Below are 25,320 nucleotides of genomic sequence, written 5' to 3'. Positions count from 1 at the left end.
AATTAAAATTCCTTTCATGGTCATTCCAGTGAGGAAATACGATAAAATATCATATTTCCAGAGAAAAAAATGACCTGTATCAGAATGTTTACAGATTTCATGTATAGAGTCTGACTCTCCAAAATGAAGTCCCTGCAATCTTAAAAGCAATGTGTTAGGAAGGGAAGTAAGATGTCACCTTTGTTGAGGTAATTTCTTTAGGGTCCCACAGTTTCCCTTTGCTCCTCAGGATGCCTGGGAGCATGACAAGGTGTGCCTTGGGTTAGTGTGCTGAGCAATGGATTCTGCCTAAGTATAGAGATCTTGACTTGGTAGAATGAGCGTCTTTGAATGCTTGAGTTAGTGAACCTTAACTCTCTTGTTTGTACATTAATTTGCTAATGCAGATTTTGTCTGCTACAGGATTTTTATTAACTGAGATTTTTTGGGGGGAAGCAGAGCAGAAAAGGGGAGGAGTTAGAAAAGTCAACTTTTCAGAAATCTGGGGTTGGGGACAGATTATAAGGAAAAGCTCAGCAGGTCTGCATGTAGCAGAAAAAGGGCAGGAATTAATTCTTAGGAGGTGTAAACAGAAATAGGGACTGAACACAGGGAAAGCATCCAACAACGGAGGAAGCCAAGCTGGAGGTTCCGTCATGACAAAAATAACCCAAATCCAAACCTCTTTTCCATTGCCTCTTAATGGTAGTGCAAGGGAAGACTGGGAAGGCATGAGTGATGGGCTGAGAGCCAAGTACAGAAAGGTGGAGAGCAGGGGATTGATGACAGTACTGTACCAGGTGGAAACAATTAAAGAAGAATTATGACCTTCATTGGAAGAATTATTGCTGGATAGTTCCCAGATGAGTTAAATGAATAAAGTTGGAGGCTAATCAAATTAAATCCTTTTTTTTCTTTGTCTTTATCCAGAGGTCTGTAATTATTGTGTAGTGGCAGATTTTACTGCCTCCTGAATGGCATGTATGCCATGTACCAATTTCAAATTGAAAATAGCCACTTTTTTATCTCTTGGGCAAGTCTCAAAACGAGGAGCTCAATTTGTTTAAATAATCCTTGAAATTGCTTGGGAACTTGGCCACAAAGTTGAAGAATTTGAGCGCTTTTGAATAATTAAATTTTAATTTAAGCATCAAACTGAAGCATGAAATCTAACACACTGAGATACACTGTGGATTTTCATAGTAAATGAGAAACAGTAGTAATTTCAAGATTGTTTTCTCTTGGCTGTTGAGCTATTAGGTATACTTAAGAGTATCAGAATATTAGAAACAGTTTCTATGTTCAGTCAAATTAATGAGCTTTGTCTGTGGTTTTAAGACTATCTGGCATGCTCAAATGGATATATCCAGGGTAAAACTGAATAGCAGTAAAGAGAAAATTCAATTTACCATTATCCATCCCTTTTTATTGTTTTGTTATCACATTGACAAAGTAACAATCCTAGAAACACTTGATAACAATTGTAGAGTTATAGAAATTAAAAACAGGGAACTGTTCTTGATCTAATATAAATACTAAGCACAAAAGTAAAGCTGTCAACTTACTAAAGATTCTCCACCAGTCACCAAATAAAATTATAATTTTGAAAGTCAACTTTTTTGGTAGAAATGATTGGATTTTAAAGAAAAGATATTTCTTTTACTACAAATATACACCAATTACTGACAAATAAATGTATTGTTCCAAAATTATTTCTTCCAGAATTTATTAATTACATGTCCTTAAAATGTCTCTGCTAGCTGTAAGGTTTGGGGACAAGATATGCTATAGAACAGAAATATTTGTTAAAATCAATGCATTGAAAACTATTGGTTTCAGTTGTCATCAGTGGATAAATACTGCTATTATTGGATGCAAGTTTGAATTTATATAAGGAACCATCAGGACAGAAGAATTTCTTTGCCAAAATTCATGTGTGCCAAGTTTTTATCTTTGAATAGCTTCTTAGCTTCTGTATTTATACTGAATGCAATTAGTAGTTTGCTGTCACACTCATCTCCAATCCTTTCTCCTTCTGTTTAGTCAGAAGTCCCCTGGTACACATCAAAATGGCTGAAAATGGTGGATGGGAAAAAAAAGGTCCTTTTCTGGGCAAGTTTTGCAAAGTGGTATGACACTGTCTGCCTTCAATGAAAATCCTCTCTGCCATTGTGTGCAGCAGTATGTGGTATCCAGCAATACTGTCTTTTTAATGTCTCCTGAGAGTACCTCCAGGGCTAGTGCATCGTGAAAAGGAACCCCGTTGTCTAAGGTCTGCAGAAAAGATCCATTAGTGAAGAAGTTTGCAACATATATTTCCACTTTCTTTCTATGTCCTGTGCAATTCACACTTTGTTCCTTGGCAACAAAATTAACTGTAGCTCTTCTTCCACAAACGATGTCACTGCCATTAATATCCTTTTGTTTTATGCTCTTTTCAGTTTCACAGATTGAAAAAACATCCTCAGTTTTCTTGAACAGGTTGCATCTAGAAAAGTAAGCACTAAATATGTGGAATTTGTCCTTTATAAACAGCAAGTTAGAGGGACAAGTCACTGTCCTTTTTATTATGTTACATGGGTTTTTGTTTCACAGAAGAACATCTCATAGAGTTTGCACTGGTCCTTTGTTTAATGCTAAATCCCTAATAAAGAAATTAATGGATCCTATTATAATGGCTAATGGTTTTAGTATTCATATTGGAAAAGTTAACTCTTCGAAGAACAGCATTTTAACCATTATCATATATTGGGGCATTTGTTAAAACGTAATTTAAGTATTAGATAAAGAAGTTTGTCCAGCATACAAATAGCATTTACAGCTCAGAGAAATGTCTTCTGAACATTGCAGATGGTAGAATATGGAACCAATTTTAGGAAAGCCTTAATGGGCTGTAGTAATTTCTCCACAACTTGCAGAAATTTGTTTTCTGACTCTTCATCTTCTAAGAACCATTGTAAAAACATTTATGACATGCCAAACAAGCCAAGGCAATTAGGCTGTAATTACTCCTTGGCATTAGTTTAGACTGCAGTTCCTTTCATACATAACTGTATAGGTTCCATTTAATATCCCTCTTAGAATTGTGTATTTATATAGAGTATGCCCTTAAACACAAAAGGAAAAAAATCTGTTTCTTTTATGTGGTAAATACATGAGGAATTTTTAAAGCATTTTAGCATTGGCTATTTAACTGTAACTGGTAGGTCTAATTAAAAATCCGTGAGACAGAGGGAAAATATTACTAATAAAAAGCAGAGACAAAGAAACAGCTATAGTATGAGACTTGACTTTACTGTATTTGAAATCAGACCTTTTTTCAGAGCTCTTGTGGTCTGTTTGTGTAGCTGGTTTTTGTCATGTCATGCTGTGGGTGTCTGAGCTGTCAACTGCTGCCTGGGAAAGTTCAGCAGAGGATCCTGAGGAAGTAGACACTTTGCGATCTGAGAGGGAAATCCACTTAACATCTCAGCTATAAAAGACGAGGAACAGTAGTTCAGAAGCAGCTAAGTCTGCAGAGAGCAGACTCTTTTCCCCCTATTTTTAATGTCATTTTAGGAAGAACGACTGGATGGAATTGGCCGATTTTGAACTGATCAGGAGAGTTGCTTTAATTCAGATAATTCAGTTTATGTGTTGAAACGGAAGGAGAAAAGCAGCAAAAACTCAGTGGGGATTTCAATGTGTCATAATAAACCAAGCTCACTTGAAATGTACAGCATGGATGTTTTATGAAACAAAGCCAAATTGTAGGATGTCATGAAGGATAAAAGCAGGGACATGCTGGGATGCTAAAAAGTCATAGCTTGTCTGGTTTTGTTAATTGAATACTTTCACTGACAGATGTAAAAATATTCTCCAAATGTTACCTCAGCCTTTCAATCTGCTCCTAAGCTAGGAAAGGTTTTTTAGCTAACACATTTCACAGGTTTAAAATGGGAAGCACAGTCTGTTCCTTACTGTGTAGAAAGTGGGTAGTGTATTCCATCCAGCTGCAGAGCAATTTAGAAAACAATTTAATCACCTGGGTAATAATTGTACCAGAATAGTTCAGTTTAAAATCCTTCTACTGTCTCACTTTTTAAAAAGTTGTCTTGGACTTCATTACACAATTCAAAAGAGGGCAGCCCAGTCATAGCAACACTTACTATCTAGCACCTACAGGCATATTGATATACTTATCAATTAAGTTATTATATCAATAATATATCTCATTGAAGCTTATAAGCAACTTGAACTGATTCATAATCTGTACTATCTTGCTAGTAAAATTCCTATTATTCATATAATAGCCCATTAAGAAGTCTAACCAGGATGTGTGACTCAGTATCTTCAACAGGGCCTTAGATTTGTCAGGAGAGAGAGCACTGTTTTTTTCCAAAAGGCTATGTTTTCATTGGCAAACAGTGTGGCGTAAAAGGATTTAATCAGTAGTAGAGCAGATGGTGTGAGTTCCTCTTATGTCCATCATATGTGCTTTGCTTTTAATTAGATACAGTTTGTCCTCTGAGGCCAAACAGTTGCACAGTACACATGGTTCTGATTTTTCAGAAGTGTAGCTATCCGTTAGACACTGGTGTCTTTGACCATGGACCTTATGAGAGTGCACCACACAAGTGTTTCATCCAATGGTGGGTGTTGCCATCTTGTTAATATGTAGTTGACCCAAATAAATCCTCACATGCAAAATATATCATTATTGCTCCTCATACCACTTTTTGCATGACACAATTGTACCTGTTGCTTGACTACCTCTGTACTACAGGTTTGCATTGCAATAGAGTTCAGGAAGACAAGGTAGATTTAACAGCTGTGCTGAGGCATTGCCTTGAACTTGAAGGCAAATATTCTTCTGAACTTTATTTTCTCTGAGAGAAAAGAAAGGCAGATGATTTGTTTAATTTTAATTTAAATATACAAAAAGAAATTGTCCCTTCTGTGACTTTCTGTAGCAACTGAAATATGTGCACTGAAAAGTCATAGCCTCCCAAAATGTTAAGTCACTTCTTTTCCCCACTTAACTCCAAAGGAAGTTTCAAGTATTTCTTCATACTCCCCAAAAACCTCTAGAAGTCCTTTCAGACCTCAACCATTCTGTGATTCTGTGAATGTGCTGAAATTTGACTCTTTCACCCACTCATTTCCCAGTAGCATTTGCTCCATCTCCTTTGGAATATGACTGTCAGAGGCAATAGCTGGTGAGATTTGGTCAGGAGGCTGTTTTGTGACTTCTCCATTTCAGCTCAGAAAAAGAGACCAGGCAGAGGAGATTGGGGTGTGTGGCAGCTGCTCACAAACACTAGCAAGAGAAGTGCAGGGCAGGGAGTGTCCACCCTTCCGGCTGTGTGAGACAGATGCTCTGCTGCCTCCTTCCCCTGGGTCAGCTTTCAGAGGAAATCACCCTCCTTCCTAGGGTCGGGCTCTGAGCTAAAATACTTTATTGAAAGACTGACTTAGTCTTGTCTATTTGAAATTCTAACAATTTCATGATGAGGCATTAATTCCCACAAGATGCTCTGCCTAACCCAGAGAGCCCTCACAGATAAAAAGGAGTACTTCAGACTCTTCAAGGGTTTTCACAGAGGGTTGGACAGTCTAACAGGAATACTGGAGTGAATTGTGTGAATTATTACACAAATGTGGTGGCAGGCTTTAGGACAATGTTTTAAAGGTTTGGGCAGTAAAATGTGAATCTAGACAAATTCTTACTTCTGATTTACTTTTAATCAAATAAATACTCAAAAATATGATACTAAATATTTGGAAACCATTGGCCACAATTCAAGGAATTAGTCATTCTTTCATTTTTAAAAATATAGTGGAATTGAGTGAATCTGAAGCTCTCTGTTACTTGCTTTATGCAAAAGGATAGAGTGGGTCAATATTTTATGTATTCCTAGGAAAGTACTTGTAAGTTGAATAAAAAACAGAATTGTTACTTTTTCTTGCTCCAAAAAAATAATCCTCCAGAAAACAATAGTGTGCTTATATGATGTTACTTGTGCATTTAGAATTGTTATCTTTATTAGTTGTCAAAAGTAACTGTTCCTTTTTCCTTCCCCATATGACAAGAGTCTCTTCTAAAATCTAAAATTGTGCTTTCAGTCACAAGTTTTACATACTATCAAATGTAAGGAATACTGAACAATTATGGTTCTGCATAGCACTATTAAATAAGAGAAAGACATTAAAAATACAGATAAAAAAATGCACGTGAAAAGACTGGTAAATTTATTTCTTGTGCCTAACTCATCAATAGACAGAAAATCTCAGTGGGGAAAATATATGCCCTCAGTGGGCTTTATCACTTGAGAAAGGGTGTCAATTAAATTGGAAAGATGAAATCCTAGGGTTTTTTCCCCCTCACAGTTACAATATTTGTTTGCTAAGTTCAGAGAATTCTGTGACCCTATTAATTTTTCACTTGTTATTTTAATACAGTGCAAATTAATAACAAAAAGCTTTAACTGAATTCTAAGGTGCAAAAGGTATTTAATTTTGTAGAAGTTGCCCGTTTTCAGAGGCTCAGTGTTTGCATGTACTGATTAAAAATATTTCATTGGCAAGAGAATAGAAAAAAGCATTATTGACAAAAAATAATTGCAAAAACTCGCAGCAAGGAATAATCTAAAATTACATGGACACATATCTTCAATTTTGTGCCACCAGCAAGTGTTATCTTGTAATATTAACAATACATTTTAATTGAAGCTACATCCTAATGGAACCAAAGGGAGTAATTGCAGAAACACTTCAAGCACAAGGCTTAATTAAAATTTCTTGTTGTATAAAATTGTGGCCTTTCAACTAATTTAGGTAAACATTTTGGAAAATAATTGGAATGGCTTGTAATGTAAGCTTTTTCAAGCAGTGGTATTACTTGCTTTGATTTGCTTAATCTTGATTTACAGCCAAAGCTTTATATTCTAGAAGTATTTGTATATTTTAAATTTCTTTGATTCTTTCTTTTTTCCTCATTCAAGGGGTGGAGGATCCACAATGTAAAAGTTTAGCAGGGGCTTAAATTAAAATAAACTAATCTCATTTGTTCCTCTGAATTAGCCATTTCCTATGCAAAACACTGCCCTACTAAACAGTCAAAATTTTAAACAACATAGAACAACATGTATGTTTATTTTTTCAACACCTGAGTGAAACACTATTAACAATCTATGGAAAAATATTAAAAAATTATAACAGATATTTACTTAAATGCTGCATTTTTTTCTTTTTACAAGCTATAACTTGAATATTTTAAGTGTTGCTTTCCTTGCCTATTGAGTGAAAACTTGGCCCAATTGAAAGTAATGGAAAAAAACTCCACTGACTATAAGAGACTGACAACTTCACTCAGTTTTAACTACCTTTGGTATAACGGGGGACTATCTATTTTGAGTAATACATATTAGGCAAAATCACAAAAGAAACAACAGGCTTGTAATACCAAGTATATGAAATCAAAAACTGTTTTCCTATACAAAATAAAATTTTATTATGCTTCATTTTTGGTCAATAAATCAAAATGGCACAGGGACCATTTTAACTCATGATTTGACATATCTGTCCAGTGGAAAGATCTTTAGCAAGGAGAATAGACTGTAGTAGGTCAAAGGTTATACTTGATAATGGTAGAGTTCAATCTTTTTCCATTCTCCCTAAGACTGCACCAGCATTTCTGCTCAGTCTTATGATGGAGCCTTTGATGATGTTTTGGAGTGATGTCTGGCTAGCTCTTTATGACACCCACAGTCATTTACTGCTTTAAAGTGTACATTCCCAGTTTGTCTGTAATCAGATGTGGTTTGCAATATTATATATTCTCTGTTAGAAATTCCTTCACTTCCTTCATGATCTAATCCCTGTATCTGAGTGACAGAGGCAGTGAGCAAAGACAATCAAATATCTATCATTTTCATATTTGTATTGTCATGACACATGTTATTGTTGACTGCTCTTTGCTGGATATGCCACTCTTAATGGCCTGTTTTTCTCATTGTCCACTGCTGTCAACCTCAAAGCTGAGACACTCCAGGAATTCACTGTTGATCCACTGATTACTGTGGGATCTTCTACAGTCTTTTTTGTAATCCTTCCCTGTCTACTGGGGAGAACATTTATTTAGCCTTGCCCCATACCACTCAAAGTTAGATTTGGTACCCAGATTTTTTTTTTTTTTGTCAACAGAGTATCAGAGAACACAAGCCCTAAAGTGAGATCAAAAAGCATATATTAGCCTCTTACCTAGCAGTGGCTTGAATCCAAAATAACCCTCATACACTCACTTACAGGACATGGAGCACATTTCTCAGAGGGAAGAAAGGACTTTAGCACAGGAGCTACCCAGGCTTATTGACAGAGCTTTAAATTAGATTAGAAGGAGAAAAGGGACAAACCCAGTGATAAGCAATTGCCAGTGATAAGTAGTAGGACAGCATGCCACAACTTGATGAACTGAGTGCTAGTGAGAACCCTTGGGGTTTAAGCTGCCCAGAAATCTGGGGGACAATAAAAAGAGACTGTAGTAAATGGGTTTACATCAGACCACTAGTGTGGTTCACATGGTTCCATTTTAGGAGTTCCCAATTCTCTTCAACATCTTCACAAACGTCTTGGACGCTGAAGTTGAAGGGATGCTAAGTTTGCCAATGACCCTAACTTGGGAGGAGCTGATGACTCCATTAAAGGCAGGGAGGCCCTGCAGAGACCTCAGCAAATTAGAGGGCTGGGCAATCACGAACCATATGAAGTTCAACAAGGGAAAGTGCTGGATTTTGCACCTGTTTTGGGGCAACTATGGATGTGTGGACAGATTGGAGAATGAGATGCTGGAGGACAGCACCATGGAGAGAGTCCTGGGGGTCCTGGTCGATGGCAAGTTGTATGTGAGTCAGCAGTGCCCTGGAAGCTAGGAGGGCCAAATGAATCCTTCTCTACTCTGTTTGGAGTTTTCTAATCTTCATGCTTTGCCAGGAATATCTACCTCGATTAATAAAACTAGAAATAAGTATTTATGGCTTTGGCTTATTCATAATTTCTCTGTTTGACTTCTTTCAATGCTTTTGCTGCCTGCATCTAGAAATTTTGGTAATAAAGGTCATACCTTCTCTTGGATTATCTGTAACTTTTGCTTATCAAGGCCTATAGCCTCCATTCCCTGTTCGTTTAATACCCCATATATTTTGGGGTAAAAATTAAGAAAGGTAGTTGAGTTTGTTCTACTCTGACCTTTTGATTTTCAGAGAGTGCTTGAGTCATTACAGAGAGTCTGATGACTCAGACATATTTGTAGTAGTTTTTAAAATATTCCTCTCACCACTCAGGCAGTGAAGCATCATATTGCAAGTGATAAAGTGATAAGGGTAGACAAGTAGAAAAAAAACAAAATTATGCTGATTTCATTGCAGTGGTTGGTCTGTTTTGCTTGAAGAAAGGTATCTGTCCTGGACCATTTTCAAAGGTTTATAAGTGAAGTTACAGAAAAAATATCTGACACAAACCCCATCATTCTTTATTCTCTTCTCGTGAGCCAAGATGGATAGCACAAAAAAACTGTGAACAACTGTGGAAAAAAATCCTTAATTTTTCTATAGGATCCTAGGTTGTATACTTCTCCAGGAGGGAGATTTTTGTTCTAAAATCTGTGCTATTGTTGGTAAGGCAATATAGTTTTTGATACGAAATACTGTGCAGCTGGGAAAACAATCTTGAAAATGCTATTATGCTCATATTCTGTCTATTCTTAGAAAATGTCATGTTTTCAAATCTTTTTGACAATTTCATTAAAGGGAAAAAGGTAGTCCACAGTTTTTGATTACTTTTTTTAATGAAATGGTAAAAGAGGCTGCAAAAGGATAGATGAAAAGTGAAGAGCATGACATATAATATCAAAGATTATTTGGGAGATGGAGAGAATTGTACAATTAGAGTTACTGAGCTTTCAAGTAGATTAGGGGCTCATATGTTTGTCAGATTTAAGCTGGCAAAATATCATAGAAAGTAGTGGGTTATCTAGTTTCCCAAAGAGTGCATCAGAAGGGAAAAGTGTTATTGGAAGAGAAATACCGAGAAGTAGATGTTGGTCAATACAAAAGGAGATTTAACTAATTTGAGCATTATGTTCATCTCATGTCCCATGATATTTCCAAGAACCATGATCATGTGTTGACATAACCTCTATAAATGCAGACCTCTGAGAGATCCAATCTACATTCCAACTTGGTGTTTCCCACTATTATTTATAAAGAGAAAAGGTTAGCTACTGCAAAGCAAATATCTTCACCTCATATTATAATGCAACTACATTTAAAACCTTTTTCACCCCTTTTCATTGTTTAGTCCCTTCTATATACCCCCTGATTTCAAAGATGATGTAACGAGGATCCCTTGTTTTATCATATTACATAGACAGATGCATGTATTAATGATATCGTGATTTTTTTTTTTACATTTGATTCATCTTTGTTAGCTGTTTAAATATAGCGTACTTCAACAGAACACTTTTCTCTCAGTACCATGAGAAAGTTTTTCAGTTCTAGCCAAGAAAATTGGTGTTATTTTGGTAATTAAAAATGCCCAATTTTCTTATCTTTCTATGTTGCAGAACACATCACTGCTCCATGAATTCATGGAACTCATTGCTTTTATGTTAACTCCCTGTGGGGAGGGGCAACAGAATTGGGTTCAAGAAAATTTACAGGTGGTTTTGTAGTCTCGAAGTGCAGTCACTCTTGAGGAAATAAACATTTAATTGCTCTGTAAAGGCCTAATATTCATCATGTGTATGAAAGGATTTGTGCAGCACTTCATGGGCATGTGCTGATACCACAGAGCATTAGGGGGAATTTGCACATTTCAGAAATTCCTGGCTGCAAGCCTAGATTTGATGTCTTTACAGGTCTTTATTGTGCTTCTTTTATGTCTGTCTATTTGTTTCTTCATATTGGATCATAACAATGTGGCAATGGGAAAATTTTATAGCGTCTCAGTCAGTTTAGTTTTTTGGACAAAATCAGAATGAATTGAAATGCTCAATTCCGTTAGGAATACAAAAACCCATCCAAATGGAGATTGGTTTTATTTATTTATTTTTGTTATTGTTTTAAACAAAAATTGTATGTTCAGGTGGTAAAGAAAAAACATTGATTACCTGAGTTGTCAGCATTTATATATATATATATATATTGCTGCTTTGATCCCCGAAAGACTGCCAGCTGCCCCAAAAGCAGCAAGGGAAAGGCGGCTGGCAGCGCTGAACACGGCCCGGGCGCGCAGCCGCGGTGAAGCAATCAGGTGAGTGCGGCTTCCAGGAGAATGGCAGTGCTTTAGGAAAGCGGTAAATACGAAAGAGGCGTAGACTCCTGTGTTTGGGATTCTGGAGGGTTTATTATAGAAACAGGGGTGGAGGACAAGGTAAAGGATAAGATAGCCTAGAATCCAGAAACCCAGAAGCCCCGAGCCCGGTTCTGCACAGTGTTAAAAGGGCGGCGAGCATGGGGCATGCCCAGACCCAGAGGACCTATCGGGAAGGGTCTTAGGGTGAAGAGCAGGCTTACAAACCTGTAACAGTATTGCAGGGGACAGTACATGACTTTTAACCAATGGGATGTTTTAGCTGGGGGAAAATTCTGGAACAGAAATTATAAATTCAAAGCTAGTTCACTGCAACATATATATTGTGCGACAGATCAAAAAAGGCAATATCATCTCCAGCTGCATCATAGTGCAAGGTCTATTACTGTCATACTTGTAAGCTGAAGAGATACAGTGGACAAGTTCTCATGTGGAAGATTTTCCAGGTAGAGCCAAGTGCTCTTGAAAGTAAATGGTGGTGATATAGTGCATGGTGACCTTCCACATAAGGCCCAGATCAAGCCATGGTGTTGTTAGAGGTCTCTAAGTTTGCTGAGTTTCGTGTATGATGTGAGATCTAATGTTACCCAGCCACTGGTGTTAGCCAAAGGCTCCGTAGCATGTTTTATATTTATTCTGCAGAACAGTTTTTCCTTGAGCTGACAGTGTTTTATAAACACTTACAGCTTTTCATTACTTCACTGTATTTTCGAAAGGTTAATGTATACAAAGAAAAAAAATGCCAAAATGCCATTGGTACTGTCCACACAGAAGAAATAGAGATGACAGATGGATATGCATCAAAAAATTTATAAAAAGTTCACATAAAATTTGATAGAGAAGAAATTACAAAACAAAATATTTGAATAAGACTGAAATAATTAAAATAAAGGCTGTAATCAAATAATAATTTACTAATGAAAACAGAGCTGTAACAAAATGAGGATACAACATAAAAAATTAAATATTTAACAAATATACATCTAAGTATTCTTAAATTAATTACTTCCATAGAACATCAAATACTAATAGCAGTTTTAAGAGATGTTTTAGAATTATTTTTTTCATGTGCAGTAATATAAATGTGTTCATTTGAAATGTAGAAAATATATCTTTTTAAAAAACAGTTTTCATCTGCACTAGAAGCTGAGAACAGCAATCACATGACCTTGGCAACGTAGATTAAAGCAAGTTAGACAGTTACTGCAGTTGTTTTCTGCACTCAGCTGAGCAGTCAGGAAAGGACCAGAATTTCAATCAAGATGCCTTCCAAATAGGAACTACAGCCATGTCTGTGGATGCCTCTGCAAGTAGGCTACATTCATTTCCTCAATCTAAAGGGGTAATTTCTCAGTCAGTTGGCTCTGGATTATACCAAGACTGTTTCCTTAAAAAAAAAAAAAAAAAAAAATTGGCATTTGAGCATCTTTTTTTAAGTCTAGGGTCTATTTTTAAGAGGTGCTTTTCTTTGTGTATGTCTTATACATTCAGTATTCATGGAATTGCACAAACTCTTTGGATACACTAATAGTCAACCGAGTAGATGTCTAAACTCATTTCTGCACAGCAAATGAGGTACCAAAAATAAAGTACCAAATTGCACATGGTACTTGGCTGAATATTTTCTTATGTTTTGTTTAGGAAGAGGTAATGTAAGTTCACAGTATTGTGTACTTTTTACATACTTGCCTTGTAATACGCATGATATTTAGGAAAATTTTAACATACGACAACCAACATAAACTTTACAGATACATTCATGGTATCTTTTAGTGGGCACAGTGGTATTCAGTCAAAGGTTGGACTTCGATGATCTTAGATTTAGAGATCTTTTGCAACCTTAATGTTTTTATGATTCTACAATTCTAAAAAGATGAATAGTTTTATCTTCTTTTTATGTTTATGATGTTAGACAAAATAAAACCCCTTTAAATAGCTGAACAATTAATGTTGTCTTTCAAATGAGAAAAAATTGGCACAAAGGAGTGATTTCCTGAATATAGTTTAAAAATGAATGGGTGCTCTTCAAAGCTTGTTGAAGAACTACAGAATTCTTTGTGTAGCTTGTTGTCAAACATTCAGTACTTGTATATTGGAAATAAAATGAGAAATTTCCCAAATCTGCTACTAATCATGAAAGTGTTTTGAATATGAGAAAACCCTCTGCATGGGGAGCAATGCTTTTGCCCTTTCTGAAATGTATTCCCACAGAGGCAGCAGAGGCTGAGAGCCTCTGCCATTCCCTGCAATATTCTGGCACAGGTCAGTCCTGCAGCTCCCTCTGCCAGGGCTTGGGCACCAGCACCCTAAACAAATGACCAAAGGATTCATTACAGGAAGAGTAAAGCAAGGAAGATTAAAAAGAAAGGAAGAAATTAAAGCAGGAGCTCTGTATCCTGAGTCTATCACTGTACAGCACTGGAAGTGGAAATACTCGACTGCAGCTGGTAGTACTTTATTGAAATCACTACAGAAAGTCAGGATAGGTTTCAGAGGGACTGCCAATGTTTTGGCTAATCGACCATACTTTAGAATTTGATGTTGAGTAAAAGGAGGTATTTTTGCTCCAGCTTCAGTCATAGTTCCTCTTGCTACATCCTGTTGCCCTGGCAGTGCATAAACCAGATTTCAGGTAAGCAAGACTGCACATTGCATTTTTGTTGTATTTGTGGTCCATGAAGGAGATCTGTACAGCAGTTTGAAAATGAGGGAGAAAAACAAGAGGTTTCTCTTGTGAAGAGAGTCAGAGTGCACATGGAATGCAATAACCCTTTGAATCCTTTCTGAAAAATAAATGGATTATTGTCCTATTTTCTCTAATCTTTGAAGTATAATTTCTGGATTTCTATAGCTTTTTTTAAAGGGAAAAAAAAAGAAAAAGCATTACTATGGATTGCAGCATGAAAAGCAGTTTTGCAGATATCTCAACTGAGTGAGAAAGACTATTCAGACCAATAGTTAAGATTCAGAATAAGATGCCAAGAAGGCCAGTTTTAACATAAGCCATTTTTGACTCTGAATAAATTGGTTGACATTACTTTGTTGTGTCAATAGTACAGAAGAGCAGATAACAGGAACAAGAAAAAAATGCTTAGCATACTTCTTAGCAAAGATTTCCTACATAAAATCACTACATAATTTTTCCACTTGAAAATGTATTTACACCAGTGAACCTCAGCTTAGCTGAAGACAGGTACTTTAAAGCAGGCTCAATTTAACACTTCCAGTATTCAAAAATGGGATCAATTTGCCAGTTTTTCCCTTTCTCCTATGCTGAGTCACAGTAGTTAGTTGTTTTGATCATGGTGTTTGTTAGCCTTAGCATGTTGTTAGGGAAAAGAATAAGCTCATAACAAACAATGGTTTTAATTTGTCTGCAGGAGTGCTCTAGTGTCTGATTAGCTACCAACAGTAGATAGTAATAGTAACAGTGCCTAATAATTGGCATCAAGGAAGTAAATTCCTTACCTGAGAAAGCTAGGAAGAAACAGATTAAGCATTTGATGACATCTGTACATATCTTTGTTTTGAATCCAATGTGTTGGTCTCGTTTCCAGTGAGGATATGATCAGGAGGTTCAGGATCCCAACAAAAGAAGTGCTGAGATTTTTCTGAGTGGTTTTAAATGCTCTGACTTCTCACAGTGGCACTCAGACCACATTTATACTCTGTTCTAACTGGGTAACCACACAGTTGTCTCAAACACATTAGGAAAGATGAATTGTTTCTATAAGTTCAAATAAGAAATGCCTTGTACGTCCATCTGTTAATGAAGGGATAACAGTCCTTTGTAGTTTTAGAGGGGCTTTGTTCTTAATGTGAATCAGCTTAATAATGAGCTGAGCTGAAGTATTCTCTGTGTGTACAGAATAGTCCATGTAGTTAATTGTTTCCTAGAATGAGCTAGATTGGTAGCATCTATTTAATGTCTGGTTCTGATCTCAATAGAGCAAATTGTTTTCTGCTGTGGAATTAAGTAGGAACTGAAGTAGGGCTAATCTATAAGTTTCATTGCAAATTCTATATTGGGGGGAAAAAAGCAAAACATAAAAATAATTTCGGAAACCTTCTCATAGCTGAACTTTGCTAATAATTTTTCTGCAATTGAATGCCCTGGACTGTATCTTCTGTTTTATTCTCCATGAAAATAATTTCCAGGAAGTTGCTTGAAAGTTTTTTGTTTTGCTTTTTCTTCTTTAGCTATTCTGTGCAGTAATGTCCTTTGGCTTAAGTGCTATAAATTACAAATTCTGAATGTTGAAAATGGATGTTACTTAAGAAATAGTGGAATTCCCCAAATGAGTAGGCACAAAGGCTTTAATTCCACAGGCCACAAGCCCATTGTTATGAACATTGATATTCCCTGATAGAATTTATGGCCTGATGAAGTAGATGTGGAAAAGTGTCTTTTGAGATTAGATCAAGATTTTTTAAGGGATATTCGAAATTTATTTTGGTTCAGATGCAATAACTATACCTTGCATTTCCCAAACTCAGTTTCTTAATATCCCATAAAGGTGCATAGTAGTAGAATTTTTTTGTCTCCTTGATCACAGTTTTGAAATACCATTTCTGCAGGCTCTGTCCTTTGGTAAATTTGTCTGTATATAACTGGAATTCTTCTTTCTCTATAAGAGAAGAATTTAAAATTATTAAATTGCTTAGTATATTATTTGCCACTGACTTTTTTTCTGCAATGCTCAGATGAAAAAAGGTAGGATACTCATTTGTCTTAATGTGTCAGCCTTTTGCTGCTGTTTTGCTTAGCTGGTGGGTATGTTTAATCTTCCATTGACACAGGTTTGCTTTTGCACATGATCACAGTATGCTTGTGGGAGAACATGAGAACCAATGTGATACGTAGATGTATTTTGTCAATAATATTAAGCTACAGTATTGATTGAAATATTAGATTTGACTGACATTTTTTAGGGCAGAAGTATTATATTTGCCTTTTTTTTCAATTAAATAGGTCAAGCAGTAATCCTGTGGAATCTAGCAATAGTAAAACTCTCCCTATCAGCTGTAGCTATTAAATTTTGCATCTTGCTCTCATCTTGTTAAGGGAATACCCCTAATAGCACTATATATATATATATATATATGTTTAACATCGAGTCAGACAGATACTCACAGAGATTTTTTGCTGTATCATGCAAGGGTATTCACAAACTACTGGGGTTTCATAGATATTTTTAAAATCATAGTCAAAATATTATAATTCACATTTGCAGTTTGTCCTTGTTTTGCACCTGTCTCACTGTCTGCCTTAAATCTTTACCTCCCCAAGTAGTTAAAAAAGGTACCACTTCAAAAGTTTTTGATTTTTTCCTTCTTTCCAGCTTGTCATAGGATTTTTAAAATGTGTATCACATTGGGCAGTCTATCTCTTTTTACTGGGTATGATTTGAACTTCAGTTGAAGTGTCACATGTCATTACAGAACTGTAGATAGACTTCTGTATTAGTTTGAAAACAAACCAGTGGGAGATCACAAGTCAGGGTTATAATTTAATAGGAAAATTAAAAATAAGTGCAATAATGCAAGGAAAAAATACTGACAAAGTCAGATACAACCTGACACAAATTTTAGTCAGGGTGGTAGTAGCAGTACAAATGAAGTAGTTAGGTTGATGCAGTGATCCTGTGAAGGTCTGGTCTCCAGCTGAAGGTGCAGTGGTAGCTCTTGTCCTCTGGGAACCCAGCAGACAGGGCTAGCTCAGGCAGTTCCAAGGCCAAGTTATATCCAGGTGGGAACATCTGGCTCCTCCTTCCTGGGCAGAGCATCCCACAATGGGATGAGATAAGTCCATGAGTCATGTGGTGGGTCCCTGATGGCCCAGTGTCTGTTATCAGGGGTGAGTCATTAGCAGGAGATAACAGCTAATGTCCCACAGCTTGTGGTAATAGAATACTAAATACATCTATATTGTAACCTAGGACGAGTTCATTAGGTACAAAATAAAGGTCAGAGCTCTAGACATTTTATAGCAAATCAATGGTTTAGTGTTGACAATGGTTGTTGGTCCAGAGGTGTAAGAGAGAAAGAAGTCCTTAGACAAGAAAGTTCCATTAATTTTGCACCAAAAGCTCATCTAGTTTGTGTATTATGGATGAAACAAAATACCGGGAGATTGTTTTTAATTCTCATACACATCAGTTATGTCCCTTAATGAATCTGAAAGATATTTAAGTTGATAATAAATACTGAAGTGGAAATTAATTATTCATAGGAGTGCAGATTTAAACATTCATAGAATGAAACATAAAGAGCAATTTAACAGCACTAAAAACGATAAAATCGTATATTCTAAGATTGGGAGGAGACTGTATCTACCGACAAAGTATGAAAATCATGCCTTATGAGTCGGATTTTTTTATTCTAATACTCTCTTCCATTCAAGATTCTCTGAGCTGTTAATAAAGAAGTGTTTTTTTTGAGGAAGGTACATGCTATGATCATACATAATATACTATATTTTATTCTCTTCATATGCAGAGGAAAAAATGTCTAAAACATTAACTGACAGTGCAGAATGATTTATGTAGGACCTTTGTTCAGTTTGTTTTCCCTGAAAGGTTTTATTGTCTTTTTTTTCTCAGAAATATCACATCTAAATAAAATGTCAAAACATTCAGTTTGAATGACTGCTACTGCTTCTTCATTCTACTGTTACTCTTTATCCATCATAGTGTTTCTGAAACAGCTTACAGTCTCTCCTTACTCAAGGCCCATTTTCTGGGTTTTAGATATATTGCTCTATCTTAATTAAATGTTGATGTTTTTGCCAGTTTTGCTTTTTGAACTGGCAATAATTGTCCAAGTTTAATTTACTTGGTATGTCTATAGTCATAATATTTAATGATCCATTATTATGCCAGATCTCAGCTGCACAGGAGTGATCCATATTTTTGAAGCAATTGGGTATCTACAAATGCTTTCAAAGAGGCATTTGCTAGCCAGCAAGGAAAGATACTAAAATAGATGCATTCAATGTATGTATTTGTCAGGCTTTGTAGTGGAATGTGTGTGACAAGTGGTGTTCAACCTGTCTGCTATATTTAATGTGTTTTGGGGAAACAAAGTAATAAAAAGTATATTTAACCAACATAGTGGGAAAGGCAAAAGGTTTTTCAATACACACTATTTCTCAAAAGAGACAAAATTGTGTTTATTCAACATAAACAAATACACTGAGAAGTGTTTTGCCAGGGAAACTGTTTCAAGCTATTTACTTAAAGTGTGAAAGAGCTTAGATTAAATATGCTTTCTCTTGAACTATGCATTTTTAGATTTCAATAATAGCTAAACTGTTGTGAAAACACATTTTCAGTAATTGTACATGTTTATAAAAATGGAGATGAAAAAACTGCTGGTAAGTATTCTTTATCTCAAACTTTGTTTGAGATAAATTAATTAGATTTACAGTTATGTGCTGAAATTATGCATTCTTTCTAAAATCAGAGCCTATCTCATCCAATACTTCAGAAAGGTCCTTGGTGTGCTTTACAGCTACGTGCTGGATTTCTTGAGTTACAGAGTTTGAACTCTGTCAGTCTAAAACCATTGAGTCCAGTATGTTCATAGGAAAGTCAGCCAAGAAAATTAAATTTACATAAACAAATTATTCTGTCAGCCTCTGCCAACACCTACCTTCCCCAGTCTTATAAATGGTCCACACTTCCAGTTCTGCCCTCAGACATTTCCAGATGTTTGCTCATTCCCTGAAATTACATCTACTAACGAATCGTATGCCAGCCTCTGTCTGTTTAAAAAAGACCATAAAAATGCGAAAACTATAAATTTTCAAAATTTTAGTTTTGTGGAAACCTGTCGGATCCTTACTGATGAGCAGTACCCTATTGTTTGTGGTTATTGCAAGGATAGGTAAATATGCTGAAAATAGATCAGGAAAATAAGTAGTCTACAGAATTCCATCAGCAGAAGAGATTACATGGCATGTTATGTTCACAATTATGCTGTAGAATGGAATATTTAGACATTAAAGGCAATGGCCCAGGAAGATCCTCTTTGAAGCCACAGATCCTTTACCCTTAATATTTTCCATATGTGTTACAGTGTAGAAAGGTTTCCTGAAAACAAGCAGAAGGATTTAATCTACAAGGTGCTTTCTTTATGAAGCAACAAAGATCCTGCATTAGATCTTGCAGTCAAAGGGCTACTGTTCTTGGTGATAAAGAAAAAATAATAAGGTGAACGAAGGTTGAATACCATTGAGCATCTGTTGCTGTTGCTGATTGCCATGGCTTTCACACTGTGGCTTATTAAATACTTACACACATTTTTGCAGATAGCTGGGGATGCTCTAAGTTTGCACTCAGTTTGCTCTAAGTTTTGTTTAAGAAGGAGTCCAAAGGAATTAAGGCCCATTAATGCCACCAATCACAAAATCATTGCCTTTGGTTCAAGAGGTCTCTGAACTACAGGTGATGGGTGACTGCGAGAGAATATTAGAGAGGTGCCATTGCATATTCCCATTTTTATTGTCACAGAATAGAGTAGAATAGTGTAGATAATGCATTTGGAAGGAACCTGTGGTGATCATCCAGTCCAACTGTTTAATCAGTTCAAGGCTGAATTCTTATCTATTAACTTGCTAGTGACTCCACTGGAGATAGGATACAGGCCTAGATGGACCTGATCTGGCCTTAAATGTCATCCTTTCGATTTTATGTTCTTTGTGTTCTGATAGGTTGAGCCCAGGACCCAAAAAATAGACAACAAGTAGGATTTATTTTTCTTGCATTTAAATTCCAACTCTTTACTTTGAGACATCTGAACAGGATATGTTATAAAATATAATGTCCCCAGGTGCATATTATAAAAAAAAAATATCTTGATGGTTCTTGATTTTTCATATTACCATTTTATTATTTTAATATTTTCATATTACCATTTTAGATGCCATTCTATTGGAAGTACCTCTAAAATGACTGTGGGAATCAGTCTCAGGTGAAAAGGCCTATGCCAGTCCAGGATGAATGCATTTACACAGTAATACCCTGCTGAATTAGTTTCTTGTCAGATACCTTGCATTATTTCTTGTTGAATACATAATGTTGATGTTACCATATGTATCCATGTATACATATAATCAGATTTAAAAACAAATTAATGGGGATATGCTGAATGGATCAAACATTCCAGTTTTGCCCTAATTGTATTATTGTTAAGATTTTAATAGTATAGCAGGAAAAATTATTGGCCTTCTGAGGAATTTGAGCAAAAAATAGATAGGAATATTCTATTATACTGCAAGTCAGTAATATGAAGTATGAAATCCAGTTTGACATAAGACTCAATACCAAATCTGCAAAATGTAATTTTATTGGCCTTGTTATCAAAAGGAAGTAATGCAAATATACTCCACAAATCATTAAGTCTGAAACATAACTCATTCTCATGAAGATATTTGTTGACTTGATGATTTTATTGGTTTTGTTGCACTGTGAAGTCTATGTTACTTACACAGAAGAACTGCCATGTAAAACTGTGACAGGTATCTGACAGAACAGAATTTTCTTTATTATTAAGGGGGGTTGTTTTATATAATATTAATGCTGAAAAATGTTCAAAAGTGTGTAAGATGTTAAATACTGACTTACCCTAACCTTCCTCTCTAAATATTAAATGAACTAAAACAGTTGTTATAAGATCAAAAGAGGTACAGCAATGGTATCTTTATTGATACCCCTTTGATGTGCCACGTATTGGATTTAGCTGGATTTAGACTTATTACATATATATATACATATATGGTTGTAATATTAACCATTCTATTTAATGTCACTTGAAAGGACTGCTAAACTTCGCAACAGTAAAATTGTTATCAAAGCATAGTTCTTACTGGACTGATGTAGTAGAGTTGCACATAGATCTATCAACTTTTCACTGTTAACAGCCACTGCAAAAAAATGGCCTGCAGAATTAATTGATCTTCAAAGCCTGTCTGTAGTCCCATTATATTGTGCATTCACATAAGCATATGGTTCAGTCTAAAAGCACTTGCAATCAGACCACAAATTTTAAATTGGGCCCATTATAGGAGTGAAGTTGAGAAAGATACATCATCTCATGTAACATGCTGCATGTTCCACCGAGGGCTACCTGCTCCAAATACATGGTTCACGTGTGTAACTTATTCCCACCTCAGCAAAAACTAGTTCCATTCCCACCTCAGCAAAAACTAGAAACATTTGTAATGGGTGGATGTGACACAAATGTAAACACAATGTGCTTATGCAAACAACAAAAGGTCTGCTTTGAATATGCTAGGAATAGGATGTTCAGGGTTTTAAGACAGGAACTGAACACATATAAATGTAGTAAGAAGTGTGTGTTTTGTTTCCAGGATCAGTGGTTTTGGAGAGTCAGAAACAACAGGGTGATGGATGGATACCCCATGCAGATTACCTACTTCTGGAGGGGACTGCCTCCCAGCATTGATGCAGTTTATGAAAACAGTGAGGGGAATTTTGTCTTCTTCAAAGGTAAGAAAGAACAAAAGTAAGATTTTGTGTAGCACTCCCAACTGAGATGATTTCTTGAAACACATCTTGTTTATTTTTAATAATGATGTGTAAATCTTGTTGCAAATTGGTAGCCAAATGAAGAGTATATGAGTTAACCTTTTCTTGTTTGGCAACCTCGTCTTTAATTTAGGATTACCCTTCACAGTATCAGATCATTTGCTCTTATATGTTCAGTAAAAATTTGGAGGTGTAAATATGAGACATAGAAATGATCTACTGTGAAATAATTTTTGAAAAATGTGTTTTAGGAAGACCCAATTAACACATTTCTATTATTAATTTTTTTTGTTGTGCTCTGTGCTCTTCTTCCTTTTTACAAATGAACTTCTTATATATTTAAATGGCATCTCTGCTACATGTACGTCACTGTACTGCACTGTATTTGTTTCATCTAAGAACTATGATGTTAGGAGTTTCATGTAGGGAAAAATAATACTTTTCATAGATGGCTATTTAGTATTTTTAATGAAGTATAAACTCCAGAAAATAGGTGGTATAGATTGAATTGGTGCTAATCATTCTTTTAGAATTTCACTCCAAACATCAGCTGTTCTGCAAAATTGAAGTTCTTGAACATGTACCTAATTTAGATAATTTAGATTTATCATTAGATTTAATGATAAAATTATCTTATATGTTTAATAGATGCATATTTAGCAGCAAATTAGGTAAATTATGTTTTATAAAATAATCATTTGAGAGAAGAAAAAACAGAATAGCTAACAATTCTGTGAAAAATTATTCAGCTATTTAGTGCTGTGAATGAATAATTTTTTAACTCATTACAAAAAAAAAGGTAGATTTTTTTAAAGCTGTTATATAAAAAATATATTCATTTTTACAAGTGGAGTCATTAGCAGGGAGTTAGAAGTAATATTTCATTCACCATGATCTTGGAAACGCTAAATGAAAAATATTTAATAACGTAGAAACACTTCATAACAGTTCAATGAAGATGAAGTTTATGTTTTTCTAATAGTGAAATTGTAATTTCATGTGAATCATAAGGAAAATTTCATTCCATACAGTACGTTTTCTATTTATATTACTTCAATATGGCAAATGCTTTTACTTCTGCTGCCATAAAATAGACTTCAAGCCATTAACTCTGGGAAGTTGATATGGCTGGGAATCATGATCAAGGTACCTCCAAATCTCCATCCCACTGCTTGATTTTTGGGTTCATAGGGCATGGAAGGATAAAAATATTATTCTGTAGCTATTCCTTTGCACCACTTCTACAAAGAGCAAAGTAATAACCCTGTGCATTCCAGACTTCTGCCTTGATAATGTTGGGATCCATTACCTGAGCTCCAAACAGAAATGATCAAGCTTACTCTTGTAGCTGCTTTCTTTTCCTTCCCAGTGACCTTGAAATATGTTTTGTCGTTATTTAACTCTTCACCCAGTGCTGACTGGCTCCTTTTAGGTCGTAGAGGAATGGGTTGATTCTGTAGTCTCTGGGTTATAGATAATAAACAAGGAAGGAGGAGGGAACTTCTCTATTTTCTACCTGGGAAATTAAATCAAGATTAATCAAAGCAAACAGGAGCAGCAGGATTCTGCTCTTATAAGTCAGGACTGTGTTTTCCTTTCTCATCATCCCCACCTTATGCTATCTGATTTCAGACCAGTTAGTTTTGTGCCTTCAAGTTGATATCATATGATATTTCAATTTTCTGCTGTTGGTATTTTTCCATATGACCTCTTTTCAAAGTTCTTTCCATTATTTTTCCAATAACATTTGTATTATCCCTTTATTTGCCAAGGTCAAAAGTCTTTGTATTTCCTTGTGCAATTTTCTAAAAAATTTTTGCTTCTCTGACACTTCTTCATGATTCTTAATATCTAACTGTTGTTTGTCTGTCAGTGTAATTCATGTTTTTCCACTGCTACAGAATCAAAAGTTTCAGCTGAGTCTTCTGTGTGGGTTTCCTTGAGAATTGGTATTAACCAAGGATCTCAACTGTCTTGTGGAACATAATTACAGAAATCTATATAAATAGACTGTAGGTAAACCATAGTTTTCTTGTTTCTTCTATTCCCTCACAAAATTTCCTGGGAAAAGAGTACATGTCTTCCTCTCAAGGGTGCTAGAAACAGACAACTTGATTGTTGCTAAGATGGTGAGAAAGTAAAATGTCTTATCCAGGTAGTGTGCTTTACCAGTCTAAAATTGGTCCAAACAAGTAAGTTCTAGAAGGAACTTTAAATCTGAAGTCTGGCATACAGATGTGTTAACAAAGCACATGCCTATATCAATATCTACATCCATTATTCAGAGAATAAAATAGAAAAGATGGAGTAAGTGTCAGCAGAGAACTTGGATTATTGTCACTATGCACTCGTCTGACCCACACTATAATGTCACCAGGTCCTGCTCTCCCTTTAATATTCACCTGTAATATACTACAAATATACAGACTAGACAGTAGGAAAAAAAAATCTTCACAGAAAGAGTGGTTGGGCACTGGAGTGGGCTGTCCAGGGAGGTGGTGGAGTCATCTTTCCTGGAGGTGTTTAAAAAAAGACTGGATGTGACCATGGTTTTGTTGATAAGGTGGTGTTAGGTCATAGGTTGAACTTGATGATCTCCAAGATCTTTTCCAACCTAGATGATTCTTTGATAAACTCCTCATCAATCCCAGCAGAACTCCATGCAATCCAGCCAGTCACTGACCCAGAGGGAAACATCCCCATGCCCTCTTCCCTGCCCATCCTTTGTAAAGAGCCAGGGGCCTTCCATTCTTACATTCCATTCATAGAAGCCATCTCACCATGTCTCTGTGATGCCAGTAAGATCACAGCCCTGCAGGTGTGATCTACACAAACCTCCAAGCACGACTCCTACTCCTGTTGCTTTTTTCTGATAATATGTGTGTTTGCATAGAGGCACTTAATTTGGTGCCCCCAATGAAACCAACTTACTGGCTGGAATGGCTGGAATTCCTTTGTGCTGTTTCAGGTGCTCTCCTGCTGACCTGTGATCTGTCTCCAAGCTGTGGACATCTCTTGCTGGCACTGGCATCAAACTGGTAGGAATGGGATGGATTGAGGCTCCCCCTCCACCAGCAACTTTAGTTTAAAGCCCTCTTTACCAGCTTGGCAAGCCTGTGACCGAGATGCTCTTCCTGTTCTGTGCCAGATGGACTCATCAGCCCCCAGTAGACCAGACCATACTCATAAAGTACACAGCAATCTGGTGGATAGCTGCTTATAAAAACCAGATGCTTGCACTCTTGTTATTATTCATTGCCAGTGTCCATGCTGAATGATAATAAGAAGATGGCATCAGAAAGATACCTTTTTAGTTTCTTTCTTTTTTTTTTTTTTTTTTTTTTAATGAGCAAACGTGAATAGTAAAATTCATTCTGTGTACCTGTGGGAATTTATATAGTGCTAAAAATGAAATTGTCAAACCATCTGCGCTGTTGAATGT

General features: G+C 35.9%; 1 protein-coding gene across 1 annotated transcript in view; it reads left to right on the top strand.

The window, feature by feature from the left end:
- The window catches only part of MMP16 (matrix metallopeptidase 16), a 173,458-nt gene that overhangs the window by 126,192 nt on the left and 21,946 nt on the right, over positions 1-25,320 (top strand). Inside the window, exon 7 of the mRNA XM_085053146.1 lies at positions 21,701-21,839. Coding sequence (XP_084909272.1) covers positions 21,701-21,839 — 139 coding nt within the window. The remainder of the gene's footprint in view (positions 1-21,700; positions 21,840-25,320) is intronic.

This window comes from Lichenostomus cassidix, chromosome 2 (assembly GCF_008360975.1).
Source record: "Lichenostomus cassidix isolate B80296 chromosome 2, HeHo_3.0, whole genome shotgun sequence".
Taxonomy (NCBI): Eukaryota; Metazoa; Chordata; class Aves; order Passeriformes; family Meliphagidae; genus Lichenostomus; species Lichenostomus cassidix.
The sequence above is the reverse complement of the archived record's forward strand: the minus strand, read 5'-3'. Positions and strand labels throughout refer to the sequence as shown.